Source organism: Penicillium maclennaniae (genome assembly GCF_028827695.1).
Source record: "Penicillium maclennaniae strain IBT 15551 chromosome Unknown utg000002l:1.0-2354659.0:1.0-2356205.0, whole genome shotgun sequence".
In the NCBI taxonomy this organism is placed as follows: Eukaryota; Fungi; Ascomycota; class Eurotiomycetes; order Eurotiales; family Aspergillaceae; genus Penicillium; species Penicillium maclennaniae.
The window spans coordinates 1,043,948-1,068,445 of NW_026623214.1; the positions used below are offsets into that span (position 1 = coordinate 1,043,948).

The 24,498-nt window shown below is 49.0% G+C and overlaps 11 protein-coding genes across 11 annotated transcripts; 7 read left to right on the forward strand and 4 right to left on the reverse strand.

Annotated features, from left to right (window-relative positions):
- Positions 1 to 247: 247 nt before the first annotated feature.
- N7477_001612 (M20 family metallopeptidase) lies at positions 248 to 1,725 on the forward strand (the record flags this gene model as incomplete). Its single annotated transcript, XM_056963275.1, has 5 exons — positions 248 to 328; positions 388 to 770; positions 843 to 1,229; positions 1,292 to 1,419; positions 1,484 to 1,725. 5 exons carry the CDS (start codon positions 248 to 250, stop codon positions 1,723 to 1,725), a joined length of 1,221 nt encoding a protein of 406 aa, XP_056826194.1.
- A 1,645-nt stretch (positions 1,726 to 3,370) lies between these two features.
- N7477_001613 (uncharacterized protein) lies at positions 3,371 to 6,035 on the forward strand (the record flags this gene model as incomplete). Its single annotated transcript, XM_056963276.1, has 5 exons — positions 3,371 to 3,424; positions 4,572 to 4,772; positions 4,833 to 5,504; positions 5,565 to 5,795; positions 5,865 to 6,035. The coding sequence occupies 5 exons, from the start codon at positions 3,371 to 3,373 to the stop codon at positions 6,033 to 6,035; spliced, it is 1,329 nt and encodes a 442-aa protein (XP_056826195.1).
- A 3,215-nt stretch (positions 6,036 to 9,250) lies between these two features.
- On the forward strand, positions 9,251 to 9,628 carry N7477_001614 (uncharacterized protein; the record flags this gene model as incomplete). Its single annotated transcript, XM_056963277.1, has 1 exon — positions 9,251 to 9,628. The coding sequence occupies one exon, from the start codon at positions 9,251 to 9,253 to the stop codon at positions 9,626 to 9,628; it is 378 nt and encodes a 125-aa protein (XP_056826196.1).
- Positions 9,629 to 10,372: 744 nt separating this feature from the next.
- N7477_001615 (uncharacterized protein) lies at positions 10,373 to 12,793 on the forward strand (the record flags this gene model as incomplete). The annotated part of the gene is made up of 4 exons (XM_056963278.1): positions 10,373 to 11,139; positions 11,233 to 11,534; positions 11,917 to 12,594; positions 12,657 to 12,793. The coding sequence occupies 4 exons, from the start codon at positions 10,373 to 10,375 to the stop codon at positions 12,791 to 12,793; spliced, it is 1,884 nt and encodes a 627-aa protein (XP_056826197.1).
- Positions 12,794 to 13,179: 386 nt separating this feature from the next.
- Positions 13,180 to 14,488, forward strand: N7477_001616 (bZIP transcription factor; the record flags this gene model as incomplete). The annotated part of the gene is made up of 2 exons (XM_056963279.1): positions 13,180 to 13,294; positions 13,356 to 14,488. The coding sequence occupies 2 exons, from the start codon at positions 13,180 to 13,182 to the stop codon at positions 14,486 to 14,488; spliced, it is 1,248 nt and encodes a 415-aa protein (XP_056826198.1).
- A 62-nt stretch (positions 14,489 to 14,550) lies between these two features.
- On the reverse strand, positions 14,551 to 15,492 carry N7477_001617 (endo alpha-1,4 polygalactosaminidase; the record flags this gene model as incomplete). The annotated part of the gene is made up of 1 exon (XM_056963280.1): positions 14,551 to 15,492. One exon carries the CDS (start codon positions 15,490 to 15,492, stop codon positions 14,551 to 14,553), a length of 942 nt encoding a protein of 313 aa, XP_056826199.1.
- Positions 15,493 to 18,424: 2,932 nt separating this feature from the next.
- Positions 18,425 to 18,682, reverse strand: N7477_001618 (O-methyltransferase; the record flags this gene model as incomplete). Its single annotated transcript, XM_056963281.1, has 1 exon — positions 18,425 to 18,682. One exon carries the CDS (start codon positions 18,680 to 18,682, stop codon positions 18,425 to 18,427), a length of 258 nt encoding a protein of 85 aa, XP_056826200.1.
- Positions 18,683 to 18,824: 142 nt separating this feature from the next.
- Positions 18,825 to 19,136, forward strand: N7477_001619 (uncharacterized protein; the record flags this gene model as incomplete). Its single annotated transcript, XM_056963282.1, has 2 exons — positions 18,825 to 18,829; positions 18,878 to 19,136. 2 exons carry the CDS (start codon positions 18,825 to 18,827, stop codon positions 19,134 to 19,136), a joined length of 264 nt encoding a protein of 87 aa, XP_056826201.1.
- An 811-nt stretch (positions 19,137 to 19,947) lies between these two features.
- N7477_001620 (questin oxidase family protein) lies at positions 19,948 to 21,200 on the reverse strand (the record flags this gene model as incomplete). The annotated part of the gene is made up of 4 exons (XM_056963283.1): positions 19,948 to 20,664; positions 20,708 to 20,856; positions 20,914 to 21,009; positions 21,089 to 21,200. 4 exons carry the CDS (start codon positions 21,198 to 21,200, stop codon positions 19,948 to 19,950), a joined length of 1,074 nt encoding a protein of 357 aa, XP_056826202.1.
- A 761-nt stretch (positions 21,201 to 21,961) lies between these two features.
- Positions 21,962 to 22,273, forward strand: N7477_001621 (ef-hand calcium-binding domain protein; the record flags this gene model as incomplete). Its single annotated transcript, XM_056963284.1, has 1 exon — positions 21,962 to 22,273. The coding sequence occupies one exon, from the start codon at positions 21,962 to 21,964 to the stop codon at positions 22,271 to 22,273; it is 312 nt and encodes a 103-aa protein (XP_056826203.1).
- Positions 22,274 to 22,765: 492 nt separating this feature from the next.
- Positions 22,766 to 24,436, reverse strand: N7477_001622 (Acyl transferase/acyl hydrolase/lysophospholipase; the record flags this gene model as incomplete). The annotated part of the gene is made up of 4 exons (XM_056963285.1): positions 22,766 to 23,194; positions 23,244 to 23,423; positions 23,509 to 23,857; positions 23,967 to 24,436. The coding sequence occupies 4 exons, from the start codon at positions 24,434 to 24,436 to the stop codon at positions 22,766 to 22,768; spliced, it is 1,428 nt and encodes a 475-aa protein (XP_056826204.1).
- Between the last annotated feature and the right edge of the window lie 62 nt (positions 24,437 to 24,498).

Consider the following 24,498-nt stretch of genomic DNA (forward strand, 5'->3'; position numbering starts at 1 on the left):
TACTAGAGGCATAAATATTGTGCGGACTCATGTCGATAGCATCATGTTGATGTTGCCGTATTTGCCGATTGGGGTCGGAATCAGGGGAGGGCAGTGCACCTCCACAAAAGACCCCATGTGACGCTTAAAACATGGGGTAATTTCAACGAAGCAACCTTTGAAATTTCTCAGGCTCATGCACAAAATCTGACCGACAGCCGATTTCTCCAGAAGATCCAAGAAAATCACTCAACCCCAAACTCTCACAATGTCAGACCCGGCAGTCCGAAATGCGATTGATACCGCTCTGGATAGAGTTGCTAAACAGCTTCGGGAATTGAATCATAATGTGAGAACATCTGATGGAGGTTGACTGTCAAAACGCGAAGATTAACCAGCAGACCACAGATCTGGTCCAACCCGGAACTTGCCTACGAAGAGCATCAGGCGCACGATAACATTTGTGATTTCCTTGAAAGTCAAGGTTTTGCGGTGACCAGGCATGCATATGGTGTCGATACTAGCTTCGAATGCATCAGCGGCACAGAAGGCCGTCTGGTCAACTTCAACGCAGAATATGACGCACTACCTGACATTGGACATGCTTGCGGACATAACCTTATTGCTACCAGCAGCATTGCGGCATTCTTAGCATTGAGCCATCTCAAAAAAGAATTCAGGATCGGCGGTCGCATTCAGCTGCTTGGTACGCCCGCGGAAGAGAATGGTGGAGGTAAAGCCAAATTGCTCGACGCTGGGGCTTATAAGGAGGTTGATGTTTCTTTGATGGCGTGAGTTTACGATTTTTCTTCGATCAATCTGACACAGCCCTGAGACAAATGGATAAAGCTAATGGCCTCTAGTCACGGAGGACCGAAGAAGATGGTTGGAGTGCCAGCCGACGGTATAGCTGGAGTCCTAATGAATGCCCGAAAGGAGCTATGGGTCGAGTACTTTGGAAAAAACGCACACGCTGGAGGAAACCCATGGGAAGGCGTCAATGCGCTGGATGCACTGGTGACGGCATACAACGGTGTTTCCACTCTGAGACAGCATATCCAGCCAGATGAGCGAATTCATGGTGCATTTTTGGATGTGCCCAAGGTTGCCAACATTATTCCGGCATACACCAAGTCTTACTGGCAGATCCGAAGTCCTACTTTGGGTGGACTTGATAAGCTAATTGCAAGAGTTCGGCGGTGCATGGAGGGTGCCGCTACCACCAGCGGCTGCACAGTTAGAATTGAAGAGTGGGTCAACCACCACATTATCCAATGACAATGACAGTGTGTTAATAAAGATTTGTGGCCAGAGAGGGACTGTACACCGATATTGTCCTGAATGATACCCTATGTGAGCGATATACAACTCACATGAAAGGATATGGGAAGGACATCATTTACAAGCATGATCAGGTCTTGACCGGCTCATCTGATGTTGGTAAGTTACAATGCCCAATCCAGAGGCAACATTACACAGGCACCGAATGCTGATGACATTGCAGGAAACGTAAGCTATGCGGTTCCGACACTTCACTCGACATTTGCCATCCCAACCCCCGAAGGCTCCTACCCACACCACCCCTCTTTTACTGCCTGCGCTGGCACCGATGAAGCACACGAAGAGGCTATTATCGTCGGCAAAGGGCTGGCTCTTCTAGGCTGGGATATGTTGACCAATGACAAGCTCTTCAGCGCTGCTAAGTCTCAATGGGAAGGACAAATTCCGAGCAAAGGCGAAAATTGATAGTTTTCGTCAAGGGACTGGCTCGGGAAGAGGCGAGACTACAGGTGAACATCATTTTGCGTCGCTCGATTTTCGTGTAGGCTACCGATTGAGCTAGAAGGCCTAGTCTAAAACTGACACATTTAAGACTTATATGCCCCAGAGATAGGATGTATGTATTCACCAGAATGTTATGGATAGTGGGAATGGAAATCCAAGGATTAAAAAATATTTTCATATTCATAGTATTCTAACTTTGAGTTTAGCTCTGATTTATTTTAACGCGGTCGTCATTGGTCCTCATACGAATGGTAGAAGATGATTTTGGACCTAGATCAGTTAGTCTATGCTGTTTGCATTGTCTGTTATTCAAGAACTTCTTGGAAGTGAAGAGGGAGAGGACTAGCTCTCATTGAAATTTCGTACTAGGAAAACCAGATCTTGAATTAGAAGCATCTCGTGATTTCGCGATACAAACGAAGCAGGCAACAAAGTACAATAAGCGTCTCCCAAAACGGCAACTGAGCCGCAGATGTTCGGCAACTCCCGGGCAGGTAATCCACCCGTCATCTTCAGATGACTGAGCTAAAATCGCCGCGCTCGAGCAACGCGGGGGAGCGACAAGATAACCCTTGTTCAATATTTTGATCCCTAGGCTTTTTTCATGAGTAAATTCGTCATTCCAAAATAAAACTGTGTATTGGAAAGACTCTAGACTTTCTGAAGATGCTGAATCAGAGAAAAACACTGATCTTGAATACATAGTTTGGTGACCGTAGTCCCGTAGAGACTATTTATCGTTTTATCATCTGAGACCGAAAATCAATGCAACTATACAGGATCTAGATGGAACTAACCAGACCAGCCAAGTTGTTTCAATAAACTTGTCATGCTGGGTAGAACCAGCTCAGCATGATGGGGTTCTTGAGTCATTAATTTTGGATTGAAACCGGTCCAAGACCAATACTAGACTCAGTAGCCTGCACGGCATGTACAAGGAAAATCTTCTGCTCTCTCTCAACGTATTCGATTACAGAATCTCAGGAAACCGTGCTAGAGCAAGTAGCTACCCCTAGTCGGCTATCCGAATGGCAAGCCTTCCGCGTCCGAGAACACTCCGAGGTGAGCAAACCTTCCAGTGCCACAACCTAGCTTTATCCTTGGAAATGAAGACCATGGTCTAACTGAAACTACACAGGCTTTGACCACGCTACAGCCTGCAGTCAGAATATATCGAAAGCCTCGTGACGGCACTTTTGGAATTGACTAGCCGGCCGCTTCTTGTCGCTGCGGCAGCAGCGAATGTGTCCCCTACTTCATAAGATGGTTAAAATAAAGCAGGCTTACTGTGAAACATGCGAAATCAACTTGGCATTCTAGCACTATGACGACCACGTCGAATTGTCCCTATCATATGAATGTGAGAGGGCGGACATTTCTTTCTCTTCGCCAGGGGAACTCTAACTTTCAATTGTCGGTATTAAGGACAATGCAGAATTCTTGCAAGCTTCTGGTCATGATAGATGATATTGGAAAGACTTAAATTTCATGAGCCAAACTGTACGATGGCGGCACCGGGTTTAGTGGCCTGAACGCAATAGTCCAAAGCTTGCTTTGTGACACGTTTGTCGAGGCTGATTCCTCTCACGAACCAGGGTGCTAAGGGATGTTCCCTGGATACTTGTCTCCCTATGTTGTGAATGTAACCGCAGCTCAGCACGTGCAGGCTACTTTGGAAATTGCGAAGAGGCACAATTTGAGACTCAACATCAAGAATACTGGACATAACCCCGAAAAGAGGTCAGCTTAAACACAAATATAATTGTTTGTAGCCTACTTAGCCTACTTCTCCCATAGCATTAATTCATCACTCTTACACATATCTCCATATTCAGTCATCCCTCTCTGACAGGTTATGAGTCCCTTTGCCTGGCGCCGGTGATCTGACCATCGCTGGCGCCCCCTGATCATCATCCTCATCGTCTCATCGCCGTGATCATCGTCACCGCCGTCCTCTCTTGGGGGGGCAGGGTAGCCATCCCTACCCGTTTCATCAAGGCTTTGCCCTTCCATCAAGGCTTTGCCCTTCTATCAAGGCTTTGCCCTATCCATCATCGTGTCGACCAAGACCACCGGCTTCACTGAGCCTAAGCTCACCAACCTCGTTTCTACCCTCGTAGGCGAGAACAACTACACTTCGTGGGCTACCAGCCTTCGCTGGTCTCTCGACGCTCGCGATACACAGTTCAACAATGCTTCCTCAACCCAAAGAACCAGGATCAGCGTCCTAAGACAAATACCGTCGACCTAGACGATCCTGTCAGTCTCTTCCTTAGGTCAGCCTAATCATCCATCTATGCCTATCCACGGCATCATACCAATCGCCGGTATTCTTTCAATTTATGCCTATCCACGGTATTATGCCTATCCACGGCAGCCCTTGCCTACACAGACCTCTATCTACACGCCCCTGATCAAGCTAAACAGATACGTTTTGACGGCATGCCTCGCCTACACAGACCTCTATCTACACAGCTCTGATTAAGCTACACAGATACGTTTTGACGGCACACACGCACGCACACACACACACACACACACACACACCCGGGAACAGCTTCAACAGGATCGAGGGATTATCATTCTTCATATGGACATCTCCCACACGCATGCACCATGCTATGGTCGTGGGGGGGTGTTTGTAGCCTACTTAGCCTACTTCTCCCATAGCATTAATTCATCACTCTTACACATATCTCCATATTCAGTCATCCCTCTCTGACAATAATGAAATCGATGGATCATCTGACTGACACTGTTACAGTTCCGCCGATGGAAGCCTGTCGTAAGTAGTTGGTCTAGCTCAGAACCGCCAATGTTTAGCTGACAAAACCAGAATTTGGACGCACCGCATGAAACAATCCAAAATTCACCAGTCCTTCAAGCCTTCAAACTGCGGCACTGCCACCAGTCACATGGCGGCAACCATCGGCGCTGGCATCCAGGATGGCGAGCTCCTCGGTCAGCTCGCAAAGCGCAATCTGACAGCTGTCGCTGGAACTAGCATGGTAAGGCCCAAAGCCCTTTCTTTTTTCGATGAAGGTACACTTACTGAACGATTTCTCAAGGATGTTGGCGTGGCAGGCTGGGCCACTGGAGGTGGTCACGGTGTCTTGACCGGAGTCTACGGTATGGGCGCCGTCAATGTTATTGAGACCAAGATTGTTACCCCCAAGGGTGATCTCGTCACAGCCAACGAATGTCAGAATGAGGACCTACTCTGGGCAGTCCGGGGTGGAGGTGGCGGCACATTCGGTGTTATTTTGAGCCTTACTATCAACGTCTTCCCTATGCCGTCGCTGTTGACAGCCACATTGGCAATGAGTGCTCGTAATGGAACTTCGGCCAAAACGTGGTGGAAGCTTATTGCCAGCACTCACAAGGAGATGGCCAAGATCCAAGACGCAGGTGTGATGGGCTACTACACTGCTGGCGTGTCGCCTTACAGCTTTCAGTACACGATGTTCCAGCCTAACACGACTAACACGAGCTCTATCGACCGCTTGATTGGGCCCCTCACAAAACATGTCCAAAAACATAACGAGACAGTGCAGTACTCGTCTTTCACTAACTTGTTGCCTACTTGGTATGCTATTGAGAAGATTGCTCCGGTTGGTGGGGATGCAGGCCTCAATCGTGGAGTCCGCGCAACTCGACTGATTCCTCGCCGAGCAGTCGAGGATACAGATTCTCTCGCCAAGACTTTTGAGATCATTGGAGAAAGAAATGAAGCCTTCGCGGTAGGTTCCTCGAATCGCCATCCATTAAGCAGATGCTAAATTCGCTTTTCAAATTGGTAGGATGGAGTGTCCAGTCCCTCCATTTCGGGAACCATGACTATCAGCCACAAGCCAGTCGACAACGCCTTGAACCCGGCTTGGCGGGATGCCACCGTTCATCTGATCAGCAGCGTTCAGTGGAATGATCTGCTCCCTGCTTCTGATGCCAGAAAAGCGATTGGGACCGTGACAAATGTGACTGGATACGCCATGCGACAGCTCGCGCCAGACTCTGGCGTGTACTACAATGAGGTATAACTGACCCATTCCTTTAGATACTGCGCACTTATCCGCAAAGAAAGTACTGACATTGACTTGAAGGCCAACCCCTGGGAGCCTGCTTGGCAGTGGGCATTCTGGGGCCCAAACTACCCCAGGGCTCTTTCGATCAAGCAGAAGTATGATCCGGATAACCTACTGTGGTGCCACCACTGTGTGGGAAGTGAGGCTTTGATGCAGCATGATAATGGCTCTCTTTGCCCCGTCTTCTAAATCACTTTCAAAGACTGGATCCTTGCTACAGGGCTTACAATATTCGCATGGCTTTTTAATTGGAGAAGGTTCATTGCCAAATACTGTTGCGTTAGCTTATTCGGATTCATGCGGGCGTATTTGAGTGTCTGACATCAATTGGTTCACCTCCAAAAAGGATGTCTTGCAAAATTCATCTTGATCTTTGCCTCACTTTCTTGAGCGTCAGAGGACAGCGCAGCACCTATTGGCGGGTATAGCTTTCAGCATCTGTACTTGTTGTAATTCGACTCGTTGACCATCGTGGGTGACCCTGTACATGCACACCGTATGGAAGCTAAAGCTACTTATTGAAGCTTTTAACTTGAGGATGAGAAGACATAGAGCATTATCGATTTCAGCAATATTTGAGAGATTGAGGCAAGGCGCTTAGCCACCCTGGAATTTATCTGCATTTACGACATGCTTGATCGCTCTAAAGGTTGTTTATGCACGGAGATCTGCTCTACCTTCTTAGTCAAAAGTCTCATAAATTATGGCAGAATTGTATGATCAGGCATTTCAAGTGAGATATGGGAGGTATGAAAACGTACTTCACAAGAAACAAGAATGTGGTACTCAATGTAAGTTGCTGTGCTTGATAGACCGTGAAAGACGCCTCGATAAATACCTAGCAACTTCAGACTCGCACTCGCCTCCATCTTTTTGCAGACTAGGCCTTCCAAGACATGCGGAAAATTGTAAGTAGAACTTGAGCCCGCCATTCTAGGTCAGGGCTGATATTAATGGAAGACTGTCCCGTTACCAGCACCTATCAGATCTTGCTATGCGCGCATGACCGGGTTTTCGATTTTTTTTTGGCACCCGGATCGAAACGCCTCTCAACATTAAAGTTAGTAGCCCAACACCGGATATCTTGAAAGCGAAGTAAGTCCGTGATATCACCTTTAGTCAACCTTGTTAATGTATATTTTCGTGATGTTTTCAATTGTTGTAGTAGTGTTGTGCCAAAATAACCCTACGGCAAATCAGGAGTATCCTTGTCCTTGGATATAAATAACTCAAGACTGATTACTGTTATGTCAGCGCTTCGAAGATCAACCAGAAAGCGAACACATACTCACCACTTGCTCAAGAAATCTGATTCACATAAAGGACCCTGGACGGTAAATATTTCATGAGTCTAAGCAGAAATGTTCACATTTTGAGCTATAATGGTAATACGCTTAAAATAAGGTGCTCGAGGTTATAAGCCATTTTGTGGAGCTGATTCACCGTGAAGAACTGATCAATGAAGCGCTCGCAGGGCTATGTGCGGATGCCAAGAGACGAGTATCTTAGCGCCCGCAATAATGTACACTGATCGACGATCATAGCCTAGCTGAGAGGCCTATATGGTCTTCGCACCAGTCCAGTAGACTGTAATCTGGACGTGACCTAAGTTTGATTTCTCACCTAGTCTATTGCGCATGGCGACTAACAATTGAAATCATCTGTTATTATCTGTGCAATTAGAAAACTAAGCACATACGACCATAGGGTGTGGAGAACAGGGCTTCCCGTCCGCTCAGCCGTACTTAAGCCACACGCCGGCAGGTTAGTAGTTGGGTGGGTGACCACCAGCGAATCCCTGCTGTTGTATGTTTTTGCCTTTTAGTCCTTCAATTTGAGTGAATGTCTCATAAATGAATCGTGTCTCATCGACGGCTTTTGTCGAACGCCTCTAAACCCGGCTTGCCCTAATTTCAAACACCTACCGACCCACTCATCAATTTTCAAGTCTTGAACGTGAAAATTTACTAATCACAGGATTCCTGAGCCAATTAGGATGAGTATTAAATATCTAAATCAATTGAGTACATTATTGAATACATACCCGTAGGCTATTCTAGCCACCTAGACAATAGCGGCGCCCAAAGTTAATGATGCGGTCGTCATGACCGTGGCGTCTACGACATAAGCAAAGAGTCCAATGGGCCTGAAGCCCTGTAAAGCATAAACACCTGTTCACACTATCGCTGTCGAGCTCACCAATTTACACTCAAGTTTTGCCTCAAAAATGCAAACCTTAGAGAACTTGGATCAAATTTTCTCTGAAATGGGGAACAAGCAATACATCCCAGGTTCCTTTTCTCCGTGCTGAGCCAAAAATAAGTAAGAAAAAAGGCGCTTCTCGAACTTTGCTCGGGTATGTGGGGGCTTGAAATGCGAAATTCCTTGGCTGCTACTGCTATAGATCGACACTTGTGTGTGGCGTGCCTGGATTCCCGGCCTCAAATATATTGCCCAATTCGTTTGCATAACATTCCTTTCCCAGCCACATGCCACACTTTATGAGCAGGACTCAAGCCTCACAAATCCGTGTTCAATCATCGACAATGCTCATTGGCCCGAAAAAAGATGTCATTGGTTTACGCGACCAGGGATTCCTTTCCCAAAAACAATCATCTTCTGCGGCCATTGGATTCGCTACAGTCCAGAGACCTGCTGGCGTCGGTGAGGGTTATTAGTGTTGCAAAGATCGACCAATTGAAAATGATTTTGGATGCTAACAGAGCGATTTTGCTTAACACAGACGTTCCCATTGGCTTGCGTCGTGTGGAATTTTGGCCCGAACCCATTCACTGCCTGCGGCTAGTCCCTTTGTTTTCCGCGAGATGGGACATGAGTGTGACGATCTCAGGAGATCAGCAGCTTACTTGCTCAATATGCAGGTGCTTGATTCCTTCCACGCAACTGACACCCGTCAAGGTAGCACTATCTCGGAGTAAATCGCCATCCCGTTCAGTCCCTCAGTGGCACTACGCCTTAGGAATAGTACTTGCTGTCATATCCGACATTGTAGGACGTAGATGTTCGAATCGTCTTAGACTTAATTTCTCTCGAGTGCTCATTATTTTCGTCTTGCTCCTTCAGTTCTAGTGACTGCCGAATGCGGCGACGACACCAGGCCAGATCCGGGTTGCCCAGGGCAATGCATCCACCAAAAAAAAAACCCGACGAAGACGGAAGATTGTATTGCTCCCCACGGTACGAATCATTGTCGCAGGGTATAGATCTGCATTTTGCAATTAGTTAGTTTCAAAATCTATATAAATGCTCACTGTTCTCTTGTGATATCCCTATCAGAATCAACAAGCATCCCTCACGAAAGAATTTCGATACTTTGAACAATCCAAAGGAAAACCAGCTATACTTTTTTTTCTTTGAAAAAAACTACTACACGATAGCCGACGATGCATTTCACCAATGTCGCCGCCCTTGCCCTCGGCCTCTTCGCCTCCTCCGGCCTCGCCATTCCTGCTTGGGTCAAGCCTGCCACAATTCAGCTCGCCAACGAGCAATCCGGCACGAGCGCCAACGTTGCTGTCCCCGTCGATGGCGTGAAGCGCCCCGTCCAAGAGCTCTGGGGCCACACTGCAGTTGCACATGAGGGCCTTGTCTTCGCTTCGAGCGCCATGATGACTGCTTTCCAGCAAACCACCGTCTGCGAGTTCATTGAAGAGCCGCGGCTGGACGTGAAAATGGATGCTGAGCAGGCATACGCTTCCTTCGGTGGGGGCGTGAAGGATCTTTGTGCCGCCTATGTGGTGTGTAAGTGTGAGGGCATGTAAATTGTCCGTGATGAAGCGAAACCTTGAAAGGGAATGAAGACTTGGCGGTGTTATTATTTGTACATTAACGGGTGTTCTGAAGTGGGAATCAATTTAATAGATCTATACACGTGTTTTGGTCATTATACAAGACTACGTTTGCTGTCTTTCATACTACGAAGTAAACAAGGTGATGATTTGTTCTGTGCGAGTGATATGTTTCCATCCCGAAAAAGACAAGCTCACCACAGGCTGAAAGAATTCTTACCTCATTACCAACAGATCCAATGCATTGGGCGGAGGTGAAAAAACCTCATAAAGCAAATGAAGATATGCAAATTCATCTTGTATTTTCTTGAAAGAGATAAAGCGCAGACCTTGGGAAGGACTAGAGGCATATGGTAGGGTTGCGGCGGAGGTTCGAGTAGTACGATGTGCAACGAAGTAAAATCTTGGCTTCGTCCTTGAGAATGGACTTGAAAGCCATCGCGATGCTTTTTCGCCATCGCGTCAAAAGGATTAAATACACACGCTCAACCCCTTTTTATTGGGAATAGCTGCGTGAGCACTAGACCAAGTTAGGTAAGCCCCCTCTTAAAGCCAATTTTGGCTGTGTTTGGCTCCAACGCGCAGATCTTACGGGTCTGAAAAACAAAAAGCAATGGAACACTTGTCTATTCGGAGAACTCCTTTTTGATGCGTTCATCCCTTCAATGTCATCGCTACAACCCTATATATGTCCTTTCCCGACCCTTGATCTTCGACATGGATAGAGCCGAAGCCTCAGCCTCTTCACTTGTCCTCGAGATCAGCTGTCTCTACGCCGCACAGTGCCTGATCCCCGCGACTCTGCTTATCGCAACAGCGAAAAAGTCGATTTTCCGCTACTTTTCAGTTCCATGTTCACTTTTACTCGCGAACCGGGCAATACACGTTGCTTCCACTTTAGGGCCTGGTTTCTTCTGGTGTGAGCTCGCTCGCCTATTTGTGACGATCATCTTCCAGTGTCTGAACTTATTGCTTATCAATCCAAAAGATGGCAGCGATATCCCTGGTGAGGTAGACCATGGTCTTGTGGCTCGACTCTATTACGCGACCGGCCTCTTTACTCAGCCTCGAGGGATTCACACGGCCTGGCAGGTGAAGAATGTCCCATCACAACCCCAGTATTATCATCGCAGAGGCTGGACGATCCCTCTCCGGGGTCGTTTCTTGATTAGGCAACTATTAATCGCTATTTGGCAATATTTGGCTCTCGATGTCTTCGCTACGCTTGCGTTGCAAGAAGCCTCTGATCAAAAGAAGCACGAAATGCTATCTCCAGTTGTGCAATGGAATCTATCATTTGAACAATGGATTGAGCGAATTGTTTCCAATCTTGTCGCTGCATTTGTGGTCAGTCGAATATTGATCGACTTTCACCATCGTGCTTTTTCTATCATCGTTGTGGGACTTGGTCTTGATGCGCCGTCAAATTGCCCTCCCTTATTTGGAAAGGCAGCAAACGCCTACACGCTTCGAGGATTCTGGGGGTGAGTTTTTTGCGCGCCCTCGTTGTATCGATGGCGCCTCTTTATTTGGGTGAGATACCACATGGTGTACAGCTTGCTAATAAAATCCTGCAGTAAATTTTGGCACCAGCTATTGCGTCAACCTCTCGCCTCCGTTAGCACATGTATTACTCGGGACTTACTGGGCTTATCACCGAAGTCTTTAGCAGGGAAGTACATGAACATCTTCACTATCTTCTTCTTCTCCGGCGCGCTTCATGTCGTACTTGATATTGTGCAAGGGATTCCGGCGAAGGAGTCTGGTGCCCTACTGTTCTTTTCCATGGCTCCTCTGGGGCTTCTGATTGAAGATGGCATTAAAATGATTTGGAAATCCTTTGTTGATTCGAAGAATCGTAGCCAGACAAACAAGACAGGTACGTTGCGAATGTGGCAGAAAATTCTTGGCTTTCTGTGGACTATGGCATGGCTGGGTGTCACATCGACTTGGTACTTTTCTCCACAGATGGTGAGACCGCAGAACCAGGCTTTGGTTCCCTATAGCTTGACTAGTCAGGTTGGGCTGCCTGTAGCAGGGTTTGTAGCTATTGTGGGTGGGGCCATTATAGCATTCATCTTCGAAGTTGAAATTTGAAAAATTGCATAGGTCCATCCCGCTGGTCTTATCTGGCTCATTTTCAGAGTCTTCATTGGTTAGACATAAGATATTATCTTGGGATGTGAAGGATGCCGAGGTCGACACCCCGGACTCAGACGGGAGGGCCCGTGTGGATAACGTCAGCCACTGAAATGATTCAGCAATCCCACGGAATCTCCCCACGGAATCACGACCTCTGCCATTTCTCATACTTTCCGTGTCCTTATTCCTGCAAGCTTCTATTCGCTTCTTCACTCGGTACTTCCCTCTCGCCCGACGATTCATCATGACTACCGCCGCGGTGTTTGGCTGTACCGGAGCTGTGGGCTCCCAGATCCTCGCCACACTTCTCACCTCAGATGTAGCTTCATCTGTCAAGACCATTTCCCGGAGACTTCCAAACGCCCATTCCCCAAAGCTTCAAGCAATCAAGGAAGGCGACATTACGAAATGGGGAGAAATACTCTCTTCCTTTTCCCCCAAGCTATCCGTGGTCTTTAACGCAGTCGGTACCACCCGGGCGACAGCTGGTGGGATCCAGAACCAGTGGAAAATTGACCATGATTTATGCGTTGAGAATGCCAAAGCTGCCAAGAAGGCTGGAGTGGAAACATACGTGTACATCTCCAGTGCAGGGACCAGGGGTCTTCTCTCTAGCTATGTACCCTACTCGAAGATGAAGATTGGAGTTGAAGATGCTATCAGGGATCTCAATTTTGAACACGCTATCATTCTACGCCCGGGTATGATCATCGGAAGAGAGAAGTCGAAAGCTCCTATGTTAGAGAAGATGGTAGAGAGCCTCAAGAATCTGTCGCAAGGTGTTCAGGACATGATAGGTATCGTCGACCTAATTGACAGCAAGACAACTTTCTTTGTGTGACTAACTCCGTGGGCCTAGGTCAAGATCAAACGACGATTGGTAGAGCTGCCGTCGCAGCTGCTCGCATGGCTCAAGAAGGAAGTGCGCCCTCCAAGTACTGGGTTCTGGAACAGGCCGATATCGTCAGACTCGGTACAGACGAGTGGAAGGACTAATGACCTTCCATTATGAGTATGGTGCCATCGTCTCGCTCCGCGACATATGCGAAATTGTATTTGTATCATCTTCAGGATGTCTATCGTTTCCGTCTTATTAATTTTTACTCATGGCTCTCCACTTTCTACCACGAACTTTCTCCAAGTAGCAATCAAATCGTTCCGTAAAGAGCCTCCAATATTATCCAGTCCCGCATCGAAGATTGATTTGAGGTTTTGGTGTATCATGAATTCAACTGTCTTTGACTCCAACTCGCCATTGCTGTCACGTGATGAGCCTGCGGCTCGCTAACGCGCCCCGAAATCTTTCTCTCACCTGGATAGCAGGCTGTGCACACTATCAGCCTTAGTATTATGAATTGTTGATTTCCATGAATTGATAAAAGATGCCTCCGCAAAAAAAGAAGAGGGGCGAAAGTGCAGGGAAGGAGAAACGGCAACCTGTCCGCCGTGACCCTGAGAAAAGACGGCAACAGAATATTGAAGCCCAACGAAAGTATCGTGAGTGACAGATTTCCGTAACAAGTGCCTCTATCGGAACAGCTGACTCATATCCTTGTAGGGGCGAAGCTACGTGAGCGCCTTCAACATCTCGAAGCAGTTGCAGCAGGAGTGACGAGCATGGGCACACCTGAACAACTGATGACGCCCGAAGTACCCACCACTTCAACTGGCCTTATTGCAACGAGCCCAGCGGTCTCTGCTGCCTCGAGCAAATTTACGTCCAGTCCATCTGTGGAGACTCCAGGGATATCACAATATCTCGTTTCCCAAGCCGACAACAACTTTTCAGCACTAGGCCCATGGGAAACTATCGCCGATTCTGAGTTCGATGACCCATCATTTGGTATAGGTGTATGGGATGCATCAACGTATTTTGACCCGCTTCCGAATCACGAGTCATCGGATTTGAATGAACCTGGCCCGACAACATGCGTTGATCCGTCATTTCTCGTTCGCGATAACCATGATTGGGGCGTAGTCAAATACTGGACCACCACCATAAAATGTGGCTGCTCTACCCGACACATTCAGATTCGGACAAGTGGCGTCGAGCCGTCTGTTTTGAATAATGTCAAGATACTGACACTTGGGTTGCCTGCAATGCCAGCAGATCCATATGCAAACAACCTTCGTATCGAGACATTCTGCACTGTCGCTGCTCTACACACCATTGGAATGCAACTTGGTGTTGATGAGGAGGTTCTTTGTGCCGATGAATCTCTGTCGCAATTTTTCCGGTTCACTGCGGGCTCGGTGGACTTAATGAACCAATCGAACATTATCAAGTCCGTGCAACAAACTTTCAAGTCACTGAAGCCGGACTTAAGGCCGAGTAGAGAGCAGATTACGGTCAAGCATCATCCATGCATAGACATTCTACCTTTCCCAACATTACGCAATAATTTCATTACTCATCAAGATGAGTTTGACGAAGATGAGCTTTTCATGGACGTCTTTGATGGCTTGGTGTGCTGGGGAGGTGCAGGTATTGGGAAGAGGGACCGAAACATTAATACTGGAATTGTCTCGACAGGCACGCCGTGGGATGTGCGGAGTTGGGAGGCAAAGGAATGGTTTTTGAAAAAATATTGGATTTTACTAGGTGGAGAGGACGGTGAACTTGTGCGGCAGAGTGAATGGTGGCGCAGCATCAGGGGAGAAGAAACGCTAAGCCTTGGACAGCCTACTTAGATACACTTCCAGTCACCATGAACCTTCAAGTGAGGTACTGGCCTCAATCGCGACAATGGACTTTAGCAATACTGGACCCAGGCATCCAGATCCATGTTTTTGATGACAGTCGAGAACTTGTCTGCGCTCTTCGCATTGCAGACCGTGGACTTTTCTTCATTTGTCACTCGAGCTTTGAGCTTGGTATTAGTATCAATCTCTCCGACATACTCAATGTGGAATACCGGCTTGTTGACATCGGTGAAAGCGGCATAGACGTCACACTCGTCGTATTGTGCACACTGTTCGTTCACAGACCATTGCATTTTTTCGATGACAGAGGCAATAATGTCGCCTCCGTTCTTGAGTCCAACTGACATGCCACGGGAGTGAGCCTCGGACGAAAGAAAATCCAGGTAGTCAATGGAATCAGCTTCGGTCAGACCGAGGCCATTGTCATTGCCGTATGCATCAATATTGTCTGGATCAACACCATCGCAGCCCTTACCCTGTGCCATATCAAGACGGCTTTTCATGATCTGGCGGACATTGGTCGAATGAAGATCGAGCCAGCGCTCGCCTGGCCAGTCCTCAAGACCATTGCCAAAGTCTGATTCGGAGAATTTGCTCGCATCAGAGCGCCAGTCTTCGTATGTTCCGGCGGAGAAATAACATATCACTTTGGATCCCTTGGCGTGTATCTTGGAGATTGTCTCTATGGCATTGTCAAAGAGGTCAATGTCGAAGACATCGGCGTCCATGGAGATGTCATCAACTGGATTCTCCAACTGGATCTGCCATTTGATTCCTGCTTTGGGCTGCCAAATAGCATCGGTATTCGAAGTTTGAGCCTCTTCACCGCCCCAATGGAGGATTCGCTTATAGATTCGGTTGACAGGTTGCTCGGCTTCGATATTCGTTTTGGTCCTGAGGCCGAATGCAAGGAGAATCAGGCCAATAATGCAAGGCAACATGAGCTTCTTGAACAACCCAGGCTCCCGTTTCCAATCCCGAACGAAAGCCATAGCAGTTTCAGGAAGAAGATACACCGCGAAAAAGATAGGTGCTCTTGAATCAGTACCGAATGAGTGAATGTGATAAATGAATGACCTTGAAAATCGGACCAGCCGGCTTCCAAGTGAAGTGATGACTAGGGGGGTTGATTGATGAGTAAATGAATGAGTGAATGCCTAGTGAGTGTGATAGTGGTAGCTGCCAGGTGCAGGACTCATCTTTAAATACTTGAGATTGTTCTCGTTGGGGACTGCTGCCCAGAGGGAGAGACAGGGCTACTGGTGTTTCATGATTTACCAGAGAAAACAATACTGTAGCTAGAAAGAATACAGCCAAGATGCAATCGAGCAAATGGCTAGAATTTCGAGCCATTAAGGGCGACATGAAAGCGCGCCTTCACCCAATTAAATCAGATCCACGACTTGCATGAGAGAAAGTGTGATGGAAACAGGTCATAAATATTCCGAGGATCGATCTTGAAACATGCGCCAAGAACAGTTAGCGCCAGACAGAGAAGACCCTTCTTCCGCCACAGCACTCCCTCAATCAAATCCCAAACACTCTCTTGCATAAGGACCCGATTCCTTTCTGACACTCAGCTTTTATGCCGATACGAGCCAATCAGAGGATACACGGAGAACCAATTTGGATGAATCGGAAGCGATTGACCCCGATAGAAGCCCCATTGTCCGATTAAGACCTTGGCGGGTAAGCCCACGGTCGACTTGTTCAGTGAAAGCACCTGTAAATTATGGCAACTGGCCATATACAGACGAAGATGATAAGTCAGGATATTACCGATCCTGCATCCTGGAAGTCCCGATTCTCAGGCCCATTGCAATATTGTGGTATTAAGGAACGCCTTCTCTTTGCAAGCGCGATCCTAGATCAATCTAAGGGTCCCCTTCGGTCCCAAATGTCCCCGCTCTTACTCGTCAAATTAGCTTGGGCGCCAACAACGAAGGTGCCCGTCCGTGATTACCCAAAGAATCCACTCAATCCGCGACATTTCGTAGAAAAGTCTCAGCGTGCAGAGGAGAGTCTTCATGAAAACGATTAGGGGGTCTGTAGGGTACGCGAAATGGAGGCTGAGTTCAGGCCCTTAATTCCTTAATCTTGATCAAGACGACTTCATAGGCGACGGCTCAGGGCCGATACATTACGGACGCGTAGTCGCGAATACGCAAACCCACTCTCACTTGTCCATCACGTATTCATGAAGTGAAGCAGAAGAATGAAGGAAAACAGAACATCAAGAGTCAAAAAACAAAAACATACAACAGCAGGGATTCGCTGGTGGTCACCCACCCAACTACTAACCTGCCGGCGTGTGGCTTAAGTACGGCTGAGCGGACGGGAAGCCCTGTTTTCCACACCCTATGGTCGTATGTATCATAACTTAGTTTTGCTAAATTCATATAATCATAAATCTGCGTAGAACGGATGAAGAGCCGAAGTCGCGGGCCGATAGAAAATTGCAATAGCACGGTGTCTTGATAGCCATGCTCGATGCAGATTTACGGAATAGTTGTGATACATAGTCTTGATCATTCCATACTTGACCTCTTCGACACAGCCGATGAGCTCGTCATTGGTAATTACTAGTCTGGTAGCAGTATCGACGGCGTGGGTCATTATTGACTATAATCAAACACACCGGCTCTTCCAGTCTCCAGTAATTTTTGGAGGTCTTCCTTGCAGGGATGCACCAAGTACCAGAATTTGAGGCGCCATCAGCACCGGATGAGATCCTAGCGGAGGCAACCGTAACACGTCTCTTACTGATCACGGTAATGGAGCCGAGGAGCTGTCGTAGGACTTATAAATTCCGGAGAGAACCTGAGTAGAAATTTTCAATGGGAGACTATAGAAAATATTCAAATCGCTCTTGCTAGACCACGCAGCGATGAGATGTTGTGCCAGGTCTTCATTTTAACCTGAGGCTCGCTCGTTCGAGTGCTGAAGAACACTGATTCCGAATTAACAACAACGTCCCTATAGATGAAATTTATTTTGACTTTCCAGAAAGCTGCTTTGGTCAATTTACACCGGCATGATGGAAAAACTTACCACGCTATCCATGCCTTGCCGTGGTTCATCTCCATCTCCGCTTGTCCTCAAGGCCGAGTTGGAGTCGAACTGAGCTTCCGAGACAAGTAGTCGAAAATGAGCATTGCCTACATTGGCCACTAATTGTTCGAGATTATTTTCTGTCCGAGCACGCCGATGCGAAATCAAGGATTGGGTTAGCCAGAATTTTGTTGGCTATCTCCATTAATGCCTAAGCTATATCAAATGATTGGAATCATTTGTTTTCACACTACAAGAGCCGCGGAAGACTTTTTGAGTCAAGCTTAGGCTAGTAAGCCTTAATTAATTGCGGGACCATTTGATGCGATGCCTCTCTTTTTAATCACATAGGCATACAAAGTAGCAGAATGTTACTCTCGAAAGTTTAATGCGCCAGATATACGCTTCCAATATCTGTAGATTAAGCTGGAAACACCGCTGGTATCAACCCAACTCTTGATTCTAAGAAAACTTCTATTGTGGAGTTCTTACACAAAAAAGGCACACTGCAATGGCGATAATCCGCATCATGCGCCACACTGTGTGTTTTAATTCTTCAGATATCCATTCCTCTCCATGAACTAGTACCAAGAAGCAAGCCACCGAGTAAAATAAGCGTACAAACCATGCCATAACTATGAATCGTTGACGACCGCCCACAACCACCCATCATACTCTCACCCACCATTTGCATCACCACCGAGTCATCGCCGGACATGGTGCCTACCTTCTCAACGACCTCCCGCGACCCTCTTACTGACGGATCCGCATCATCGCCATCCACCAACTCCCCGTCCCGAACCACGTTATCCACACAAATCACAGCATGCGGCGACACCATATCCCGCGCCACCTGGAAATAAACCCAATTATTCACCTTGTGTCAAGCACAAATACGAACCGCGGCCGGTCGCCTATCTGCACCTCCCGCAGCCGCGGGAGCACGTCCAGCGCAGCACCCTGGATCACCTCGATCCGCGCCGCCAACCCCGCCTGCGCGATGTTCCGCTGTGCCACCGCTGCATGGTGCGCATTGTGCTCAATGTTCGTGACGTGTAGCTGCGGGTTCTCGCTCGCCATCCAGATCGCGGCGTACCCGCCGAGGGTGCCGACCTCGAGCGCGTGTGTCATCCCTGCTGTCCGGATGTGCAGAGCGAGGAACTTGGCCTGCGGCGCGGAGAGCGCCTACCGGGGTAGTGCGCTGGCGTCTGATGTGGCCAGGGTCTCTTGGAGGGCTTGCGTGTTGGGTCACGATGCTGGATGCGCATGCGCCATGCTGTAGGTGTCGACTTCGGTCCAGCGGTAATTGTCCTGCGTGTAGACCAGGCGTTGGGGTGCTGCGGTGGATTGTCTTGAGAACGGCATGGTGCTGGTGATGAAGAAGATGAATAGTCGCTATACCCCGGCAGTGGATGAGGGTATTCATCGAGAGGTTGGTGTCGAGATGAGGGAGCCAGGTCCTTTAGGATCCTCCAGAATTCCCGCGGACGGACAGCGTCCCTGCGAGGATGTCCCTGGTGCATCAAGCATCATGTCTCGGGATATTTCTTATCTCCGCATGCTCGGGCTTCTGGCTTTGTCTTGAGGACGTGGGTCCCCTGTCGAACGCTATCGAGCGCGGTGGAGACCGGGCCTCAAGGGTGTTTGGGGATTGGGCGTGATTTTTAGTTCAGCTGGGCCCGCTCTCCACCTAGTACATCCGCAAATCGTATGGTGCCTTACATTGGTCTGGACAAGCGCCGGGAATGAGAGCTTGATGTTCTTGGAAAACATGAGAGTAAAGACAGGCTTCTATCTTAGCCAAGGAAAGCCTTACAAGGTTATGAGTCGCAACTAGTAGTGCATAAGATTATATCAGGGGATTGAGGTGTTCTCTTAAGTAGTGGTAAGTTAAAATCATCATTCAAGCGTGCGCAAGGCTAGGAAGATGGCACTTCTAAGCGTGCTTTCAACACCTACCCGGGCTGCAGAGTGGGCCTCAATTCCAGATACGCCTCGTAGTTCCCACCTGTTGAATTACCGCTGGCAACTGTACAATATAAATAGAGATATATAGCTTCAAAAGAGATGTTGGGATATACGCGTACCAACACCCGGAGCGGTACGCGACATGGGACTATTGGGGCTGCGGCTGGAGTTGTGTCAATTAGCTGATCAAGCGTTTTGATAGTCTGGTACAAGGGTTTTCCACTCAACAAAAGTGAGGAAGATTGGTCGCATGAATGGAAACGTAAGTTGTGATCGGTATTAGCCTCACTCAGTTGGTTTTGAGTATACACATGTCCATTGATATACAGGATGTACCAAATTGAAGCTTTTGCACTACTTGTTTCTGCACTACTCTACTTCACATCAGGGACATGTCGCCAGGCATTCGGCAAACCACCATAAAACACCTATCGCGTCATATTCGCAACGACCATGTCCCCTCCCTGCCCCACCCATTTGACCACCCCAGCGGCCACCTCCTCTGATACGTGATTCCCCTCGGCTTGGTCCACCGCTCGCTCGATTGAGTCCATGCTCATATGTGCGATCTGGAAGAAATCATGCTTGGCGATCGGGAAATCTGGTGCCAGGTCCAGCTGCTCGAGCGCGTACATAGAGCGGAGGAGTTTGACTGCGTGACCCTCGTCACGATAGACATTTGCCCGATGGAATAACTCCGGCCACCCATCGGTTGAGTGTCGCGGCACATAGTTCACCACTCGATCCGCATACAGTGGGGGACACCCGGTGCCAGCGTACATTACTGTATCCACGCGCACCGTGGCCTCGAGCAGGCGCGCCTTCTCGGCGTCGGAGAGCCAGGACTGGGCGAGGATGGCGGGGAAAAATACCGCCAGCGTGACAGCGTGCAACGTGACAAAGTCCATGGCGGCGTGTTTGCCGGGCCGCTGGGCGGCCGCGATCATGTACGCGGTGGTATGCATTATGTCGGACATCTTCCGCCGCAGGTCCGCTGGCTCCGGCTTGACCTGGAAGCGGGCGAGGTAGGGTACGAGCTGCGCCGGGGTGACGCGCTTCAGGAACCCATCGGGGATTTTGTTGAACGGGTCGGTCTCCTTCGTGCCGGCGGCGATGTCAGGGTTCTCGCGCAGACTTTCCAGGACCTGCAACATGGATTGGGGGGGGCCCGTCAGGGTGGGCATGTACGTATTCTTCGGTTTGGAGGAGAAACGTCTTGGGCCAGTTCTCGTGAACGCAGGCGCCGGCCAGTGCTTCGGCGACCAGACTCGATTGCTGGAACTCGATTCCGCAGCCCAGATGGATGATGGGGTGAACTAGATCTGAAGGGAAGAATGCTGGTCAGCGAAATCTCGGTCTTGGTCTAGATCTATAGATGATGAGGATAGTCGAACCGGCAAACATGCGACCCAGGATATCATTGGCCCGCTCCTCGCCTTGAAGAAGATACTCTTTGACGACCGCCTCCATTCCCTTCACGTTGATTTCATCTTCGAGGAAATGCAGGAAGTCCGGGTAGTAGTCGTCAATGCCCAGGCATTTTTTTAAAGGTGGCAGGGTCTTTCAGACGAAGGTCTGACGAGTTTGCGGAGGAGTCTCCGCCATTCATGGAGTCTTGATAGCGCGCATTGTAGTCCCACATATCCTGGATCTCAGCCGGTGTCGCTCCGAGCGCCCACATGGCTAGATGATGGTGGACAAGGTGATCTGGGTAGTTATGAGCAGCAAAACCCTGGATCGCCCGTGGAGGCCAACCTACTATGCAGGGTATCTTTCCATCAGGTTTTGTACAGAACGTGGTTTTGCGTGAGCGGCTCTGACACGAGCTTTGCGCTTTCTTGGGTGAGGCCCTCTACATGGACATATCCAGGCGTTTCAGGTGACAGAAGCACTTGTGAAGCTGTTGGGGTCGCTTGTTGAGTTTGCCTGACACCCATATTGTCTATCAATGAAGGTGATTGTTGAGGAGTTGAGTAGTATAGTATTGCACGATAACGTTGTAGTCGGGTTCGCAGCTTTCCAGCAATGGACTAGAATCAGGTGATACAAATTTGAAGTCGTGGGCTTCTGTCTTCGTCCTTCGATCGACGTGAGCAGGGATTCGGGGTGAGCCATCTACCAAACCCCGACCTATACGTGGTGGCGACAGTCAACGCCAGGGGAAATCCGGGCTGCACACCGCTGGGTTGCAGACTATGCCCGTCAAAACGGTCCCTATGACGCCGTCTGCTATTTCTCTCAAGGCTGCTCGCTGGCCTCGACGACGGTCCTCTACCGCTCCCTCGAGGCCGCTCTGAACCCCGACAATTCCTCCAGCGAATTGCCCCCCCTTCCTCGCAGCCATCTTTATCTGCGAGGGCGTGCCTCTCCCGGCACTCGAAGACATGGGGCTGCCGGTTTCAGTACGTAACACATGAAATAAACCGATTCACGGGCGCCATAATGAACGAAAGGGCCGGCCGCTTGGCTGAGCTCGCGGCCAACCTCAAGATCATTAAGCGCGGAGTCAGCCTGTGGGATGGGCCGGACGCCCTGGTGCACGATCCTAAGAACAGGCCAGCCCGCAGCGACGTGTTCAGTTTGGATTTCACGCAATTCCCCGCTAGTGCGCGCATCAGGATTCCCACGGTGCACGTCTATGGGTCCAAGGACCCAAGGTGGCCGGCCGCTATCCAGCTCGCGGAGTTTTATGATGATCGGGTCGAGTATGACCATGGTGGTGGCCATGATATCCCGCGGTCGACGGAAGTGTAGATGAAGATCGCGGACATGGTACGTCGGGTAGTGCAGCGTGTGACGCTTCTTGAGGGCATCGTTTTGGAGAATCCGGTCTCATTGAAATCACCAGCTGGTGCGAAGATCGGAAATGTTATGGTGCAGGAGTGTTTTTAGAAGGACCTCAAATTTTGGCAATGCTTGAGCTGGTATGATACAATTGGTAAACTTGCTAGCCTTTTCCTTTCTTTTTCAGTGCAGAAGAGGGAAACTGGATTTTGATTATGCAAGTTTGTACGATTTGATGCAGAGCACTGGGCAATTGAAAATGCATTGAATCCTTGAGCTAAAATTGTATTTACGAATATACTACCAATTCCCTGGATTAAATATCGCTGCAGAGTTACTCTCTGTTGAAGTAAAAGAGTAAGAATGGTCATAAAAGCACAAAATCCTATCTGCCAATTTAACATAAGACGAAAACAAACGAAAAGGAACCTCCATTTGATAAATTCTCTTCGATCTCAGGACTCAGTTCAAAAAGCGAATTTCCTTCCAAATATGGATATACTTCCTGATCACCTCCTCACTCACCGGCCCAACAGCCTGAAGAGGTTTGGAGTGTTCAAGGGTATGCTTCACATCCAAGCCAAGCCCCCCACATGACATGCGAAGGTAGTTGCTATCGAGGAAGTCTAGCAGTGAGGCTGTGGGATTGTTGCGTTGCGGCGCCACCTTCACGCGTTCCACCCACTCCTCGAAGGAAATTAAGTTCTTGATGCCCAAGGCGTCGGCCAATATGGTATTTGTCTCTTTCCATGGCTGGCCGACTGGATTCTCGATGTGATATACCGGATATGGGGTATTATCCGCCAAAAGCAGATCGGACAGGGTACCCGCAATATCATTCACTGGAGTCCAGTACACGGTACCGAGGACGTCGGGCAATGCATTGAGTGTCTGCGACGACTTGATCAGGAAACCAAAGTGCTCCATCAGGTTCCAGTACGTACCCGCTAGTCTTGGATGTGGCAATCTGGCCCAGGCGGACCACCATGGCGCGGAATCGTTTTGGGTGCTTCTGCATGGTCTTATCAAGCATCCTCTCGCAGCCCCACTTGGCTTCTCCATAGCCGTTTGTAAGGACGCTGTCGATGTCGACGCTTTGTTTGGGGACTATGGTCTTGTCCTGCCCGTTGCCGAGGCCGTAGTGGCCAACCACGCCGATCGAGGATTACCATCTAGAAACTGAACTTGAAAGACTCTGGTCACACGGAGCTGACAGCAGAGGCAAAGTCGATGAGGTTGCGAACAACCTGGAACTGTGGCTCAAATCCAACTAAGGCCCTCTTCGCACTCATCGGCCAGGCATTGTGGATCAAATGAGTGACCGATCCGACAAGGCTGTCGTATTGGCTCTTCGCAAGCCCGAGCAGAGGCTTAGAGCTGTCGCTCTGCAGGACAACCAGCTTCGGCTTGAGGGCTTCAGGGAATCGAATGCCCTTCCCGCGCATGGCTTTCAGCTGGCGGGTATAGGGCTCGTCGCGGTTCTCACGGTTCAGGCAGACAACCGTCTTCACGTCTGGAAGTTGGGCGAGGAGATAAACCAGGTGTTCGCCCAAGCTGCCGGAAGCTCCAGTCACAAGCACGACTTTCTCGTTGGTATCCGGTGCAATGGCCGACGGCAAGGGCGTGGGGGGCAATAAATCCAGCGGTGTATTTCTCCACATACTCGGTGACAGCGTCCCTTCGCACTGCGAGTGCAACTGGATCCAATACTGGATGCTCAGTAATGACTTTTTTCTCAAAGGTCTCAGCCACGGCAGGAACAGGAAGCTCAGGCAAGGCGGTTGCAACATCACCGGCAACAGAGCCTCCAACCAAGAATTGTTCCAAATCGGCCACTGTAGGACACTCCAGGAAGAGCGATTCGTGCTGGATGTCCAAATCAAGCTCATCGCGGAATCGACTGACGATAACAAGTGACAGCAAGTCGTTGCGTCGGGATACAATGTTTTCCGACCACCTCGCATGATCGCTCCGCTTTTGCCACCAAGCGTCTTCCTTCTGGTACATCTGGCTAACGATGCTACGGATCCGAAGGCGGAGGTGGCAGCTTGGCAGAATGGTGAAGCATCCTACGCGATGATTGAGGAGGTGACGAAGAGGATCATTCAACTGAGGGAGATCGGCGGGATTCATGTGCGCCTCTTGGCGGTCGCAAGTGCGTCGAATGATACTTGGTTATTAAAGGATCGTCAGAG